At 36.5% G+C, this 6000-nt stretch overlaps 1 protein-coding gene across 3 annotated transcripts in view; it reads left to right on the top strand.

Moving 5' to 3' along the window:
• Positions 1-6000, top strand: part of npffr2a (neuropeptide FF receptor 2a) — a 29757-nt gene that overhangs the window by 1200 nt on the left and 22557 nt on the right. For all 3 annotated transcript variants that reach the window (XM_046841109.1, XM_046841110.1, XM_046841111.1), the window contains one exon: positions 1-106. This exon is cut by the window's left edge and continues 223 nt beyond it. In XM_046841109.1, the coding sequence (XP_046697065.1) occupies positions 1-106 (106 nt within the window). The remainder of the gene's footprint in view (positions 107-6000) is intronic.

The raw sequence follows: 6000 nt of genomic DNA, 5'->3' as shown, positions 1-6000 counted from the left end.
AATATGCGTACTGTCACTAACCTTTTTATTCTCAACCTGGCCGTCAGTGACCTCCTCGTTGGGATTTTCTGTATGCCAACAACTCTTCTTGACAACATTATTACAGGTGAGTGCAATTTTGAGTATTTAGACTTAGACCAATTTTGCACCTGCATTTTGTTGAAAATTTTTAATTTGTTTAATGCAGCTTTTATGAACTAAAGGCTTTGTTAACTGTTTAAAATCTTTTGCAAATGTAATCACTGTGGCTTTCGTTACACTTTCAATTTGTTTAGTTGAATGTAATTTTCTATATAAAGGGAACTATAATTGGAACAACACGAAACATTATGAAAGCCAATAAGTTAGTCAGGTTTAACCTCTCAACTATAGAGAAAATTACATCTAAAGTTTATATTTGATATATTTAATATTATAGCTTGTAAGAAAAATAAATTATTAGGTGTATTTACTGACCCTAACTGCTAAACTCAACCTTGAAAGATTACACAGGATTTGGAACAAAGCATTATGGTGGCTGTATCACTGTAAGAAACAGTGATGACCAAACAGGCTTTTCCTTTTTCACTCAACAAGTAGCCTAATGGTACTGTAACAAACATGCTGCTTTCTTTTTCCATCAGTGGTGCACAACACGAGTCCCTCTGCTAGATCCGATTTGTAATGTTACTGTGAGACAATTTAGAAATCAAGTACTAAAGGATATTCGTATTATTAATTTACAATAACCACCATTGATACCTGCAAAACCACTGTATGATAGTGACTTATGTTTTCTTATTAGTCCAACTGCTATAGTAAGAAAGTGTGATGTTTATGTGATTATTTTTTGTATCAAGCTTTACAGCACTGATATGTAAATACATTTTTCATAATCATTTATGCAGAAATAAATGTTAAATTAACCAAAGCTACAATTTGATGTAGACTTTACATCACAGCAATCACAAAAATCTCCTCCAGGGATTTCTTAAAGCGTTGGCAGTTTAGCATGGCTTCATATGCTCTATCTCTATAATCTCCTGTAGCAGTAAGATTATTGATAAATCAGTCTTGCAACTACAGGTCACAAGTGCCATAAAAGGAAAAAAACAGGGCATCTGGAAAAGAATCACTACAAATCACACATTAGAGTTCATCCTTTATCCTATAATGAAACTTTTATCATAATGGGAGTTGGCTCTTTTTAGGAAGAATCTGTTTCCACTTACAGGGCATGAAAGCTCACGCAATTAAAAATACTGAGTTTGAAAATTGTGTAAATCTTTTAATGTTCAGCATCAATCCTTACCAATATAAAAAAAACACCAACTGCTGGAATCTTTCGAAGGAATGGGGATTATTGCTCGAACAAAGCTATTCTGGAACATCATGTCATGGTGGTCCAGCTTCATGTCTTATTAAGGTATTGGGCCACATGTCTGGAGTGTTACTTAGCAACGTTGTTGCAACAGACCTGGCAGCTTTATAAATGCAACACTGTCCATCAAAGTTTGAGAAAGTATTCATTAAATAAATGTATGCATTCGGTGATGATTATCTATGTTTTCATCTTTAGCAAAACAAGTTATCTTATGTCTAGTCAGGAAAGGACCTTGGATTGATGAAATGTAGCCAGCATCGAAAGGGAGTGCACCAGATCTTTTGCTACCTGGGCAGTGTTAGCACATGTTTTGACTTTTAACGAATGTATGTGTGTTTGGAATATTGTATCCCGTAGACAACAAGGAATTTGTTACAATTTCTGCCTATGGTTACTATGCTATTGGATAAACACCTGCTTCTGGTGAGAATGTGAAGATTTAATAAAACATCACCAACAGATGGCGCTGTCTTACAGCACTGATTCAAATCTTTAATTATATTCTAAATAGTGAAATAAATCACAAAGCCTTTGACCTGACAGCTGTCAAAAGTGTAAATCGCTGGGTTTGCGAACAATATACAAACATGAAGTACAAAAAACTAAGGCAGACAAATGCACTTCACTGACAAACTATCTATTAGCTAAACAAAGAAAACACAATACACATATAAAGAGCAATAAAACACTTATTTGGCATAGCTAAATAGAAAACAAGCTGCAAGTAAATAACTTGTCAAGCTTATCGATAGTACTGGAAATTTTGTATGAATAGAAAGAATAAAATAATACAAATAAATAAAAGACAGAAAAAACATAAATAGCAAATGTAATGTTTGTCTGATTTAAATACAACCCCAATCACAAAGAAGTTGGAACACTGTGTAAAATGTAAATTAAAAAGAAATTGCAATGATTTGCACATCTCATAAACCCACATTTTATTCCAAATAGAAAGTAGAAAATATGGAGCTACACTAATCTGTGAAATTCTGTGTCTACAAATTGTGAAACTATCTCGAAGTAATGTTCGGACATGTGCAGAGGAGGGACATGAATTATATTGGTAGAAGAATGCTGAGGATGAAGCCACCATGTAGGAGGAAAAGAGGAAGGCCAAGTAGGAGGTTCATGGATGTGGTGAGGGAAGACCTGCAGGTAGTTGGTGTGAAAGAGGCAGATGTAGAGGACAGGGTGGTATGAAGACGGATGATCCGCTGTGGCGACTCCTAATGGGAGAAGCCGAAAGTAGAAGAAGAATAGAAAATTGCAAAACAGTAAAAAAAAATATTTATTATTATTTACAGTACATATCATCAAAAGTTTGAAAGAATCTGGAGAAATCTCTGTGCACAAGGGACAAGGGCAAAAATAAATAAATATTGGATGCCCATAATCTTTGAGCCCTCAGGTGTGACTACATTTCAAACAGGCCTGATTCTGTAATCGATATCACTGCTTGGGCTCATTACCACCTCTACAATTCAATGTCTATAAACATAGTCTGCCATGTCAACCCTTAAATGCAGGTTGAATGTCTATCTTTGCAAAGAGGTAGGCATGTGTGAACATGCTCCAGAAATGCCACCATCCTCTCTGGGCCAAAGTTCATTTAAAATGTACTAAGGCAATGCGGAAAATTGTTCAGTGGTCAGATATATCAAAATGTAAATTTATTTTTGGAAACCATAAACATCATGTCCTCGGGACTAAAGAGGAACCATCTGGCTTGTTATCAGATATCAGTTTAAAAAGCTGCATCTTTAATGGTATGGGAATGCGTTAGTGCCTGTTGAATGGGCAGCTTTTACATTTGGAAAGGCTCCATCAACGCTGAACGGTATATGCAGGTATAAGTGCAACAAATGCTTTCATTTAAAACGTCTTATTCAGGGAAGGCATGCATATTTAAGCAAGGCAATGCTAACTGTATACTGTATCTATTACAACAGCATGATTTTGTAGTTGAAGAGTCTGGGTGCTGAACTGGCCTGGCTGCAGTCTAGACCTTTCACCATTCAAAAACATTTGGGGCATCATGAAATGTAAAATACAACAATGGACACCCAGAACTGTTGCGCAGCTAGAATCCTTCAACATATTGGGCAACATTCATCTCCCAAAACTTCAGCAACTGGTCTCCTCAGTTCTTGGATGTATACGATATGGCCATATGCAGCCATCAAATTAAAAATTACCTTAGAATTTCCTTAAATAGTATATATTCTCAGTTTAAAAATTTTATGTCTTTTTTTTTTTTTTTGAATGAAATATGGATGTATAAGATTTGCAAACCATTGCATTATGGTTTTATTTACATTTTACACTGTATCACAACTTTTTTGGAAATGGAATTTTGGAATCGAATTACATTTTGGTGTGTGCTTGTGTAGATATGTGCTTATTTAGCCAAAAGGGCACTAGTACTGATGTCGGTCGAGGATACCTGAGTTGCAGTCAGCAAGGTGTTCAGTAGGGTTAAGATCAGAGCTCTATAGCAGGCCACTTGAAATATTCCACTCCAACCCAAGTAAACCATATCTTCATGGAGCTGGCTTTGTACACAGAGGCATTTTTATGCTGAAGCAGGTTTAAATCTTTTAGTTCAATGAAAATGAAAATGTAGTGTTCCTGCATCCAGACATCCTGTACAAATGCGTGCCTTCAATTGTGTGGTAACAGTTTGGGAAATAACCAAAGGTCTCCTATTACTTTAAACTGACAGTTCCACTGTATGTACAATAGAGTTCTATTCATTTTACATGTACAGTATTTTTTTTTTACCATATTGTCAGTAGATTTTAACTTGTATGTCACATATTGCTCTTATTAATAACTGACTACAATAATGTTAGTTATGGGTATTTTATTAACTGTCAGAGTCAGCCTGAAGGTAATGATCTTATTTTAAGCCTAAAGATAGCTGATCTGGACAGTGTAACAACAAACTAAATCATTATTTATACATATACCGTAAAAGGGCACTGTGCTCAAAATGTACAATGTATTTTTTTTTTATTAAAAGAGGTTTTCTGCAACATTGAGTTGGAAAATGTTTAGCATTTTTTTTAAGTCTCGATTTTTACATTTCATTTCAGGTTACAGGCAGACAGTGTTTAGATCAAGAGATTAAAGAATGAAAGCTACAACCCTGAGCAACCACTTTGGCCAAGCCTCAGTAACACAGTGAGGGGAATGAATGAAATTGGTACTAAACCACAGAGACAAATTAGTTAAAGGGTATTGCTGTTTAGTCTTAAATACTATAATAATAATAACAGCATTTACTTCTTCAGCAATTTGAGCTACAGGGGCTCATCTGTGGATCGGACCACACGGGCCAGCCTCCCCACATGCATCAATGAGCCTGTCGCTGAGACAAGGCCTGTTGCTGGTTCAACATTGTTCCTACCTTATACCACTTTTGATAGATACTGACCACTGCCGAGCAGGAACAGCTCACAAGAGCTGCAGTTTTCTAGATGCTCTGATCCAGTCATCTAGCCATCACAATTTGGCCCTTTCAAACTAAATCTTTATGCTTGCCCATTTTTCCTGCTTTTAACAGATCAATTGTGAGGACAAAATTTCAACTTGCTGCGTAATATATTCCACCCACTAACAGGTGTCATGATGAAGAGATAATCAGTGTTTATCTAAGTGTGAATTTGGCCAACTTACGGTTACTTATCTTGGCAAAGAGGTTGGTCAGGGACAGGTGCGACCTGTAGAAGCCAAAATCACGGCTATTTCTACTTCCAGTAGTTTACCCATCATCGTATTTACCGACCATAACCCTCTTGTTTTTCTTTCTCGGATGTATAATCAGAATCAGCGTTTAATGTGGTGGTCTCTAATAGTCCAGAATTATAATTTGGAAATTTGACATAAAAAGGGATCTGAGGAGAATGTTTTTGCAGATGCTCTTTCGAGAGTTTAGAGATATGTCACCCAACTAGTTGGTTCTTAAAGGGTGTGAGTGTTATGTCCCATTGGATGTTCGTGGGTATGGGTGTTTGTCTCTCTCTCTCTATTGGTTCACCTTCCTGTCAATTTCTCAAGGTTCCTCCCTGTTTGGACTGCAATTGGCTAGGGAGTTAATCATTGTTTGTGACCTGACTGCACCTGTGGCCAATCCTGTCAGCTGCTGGAGTTTAAAAAGAGGACTGCAGGAACGTTAGAGAGAGCACCATTTGTTTTTCGCATTGTTGTGTATGAAGCATTGATTCTGTTTCTTGTATTTTTCCCTTTTGACTTGGTTTTGTACAATATTTGTTAAGTTAAAGTTAATGTTATCTTGTTTGTTTATATTCTGATAACAACTTTGCGTTTTCCATAACAACCCTTGTGTTTTCCCCAGAAGTGTTGGGCAGGTAGTATGTCACGTGACTTACATCTTGCAACACGTAGATGATCCTATGTATAGAGACACTAGCTAGGAGTGTGCGCTGCTTCTGTATTTTGGGTAGTTTAGAGTAGGTAAGCTAGGGCGTGTAGAGGCACCGGAAGAATTGTTTTGTTTAGTGTTAGGTTAGTGGTTTATTACTGAGATAGTTGGGTTGGTTTTATTGTGTTCTTTTCTTTAGCGCCACTCTCCGCCTCTCTCTCCTGTGGGATTATTTATTATGTTTTGGTTT

Source organism: Silurus meridionalis, chromosome 27 (assembly GCF_014805685.1).
Source record: "Silurus meridionalis isolate SWU-2019-XX chromosome 27, ASM1480568v1, whole genome shotgun sequence".
NCBI lineage: Eukaryota > Metazoa > Chordata > Actinopteri > Siluriformes > Siluridae > Silurus > Silurus meridionalis.
This window is presented reverse-complemented; position numbering and strand designations above follow the sequence as displayed.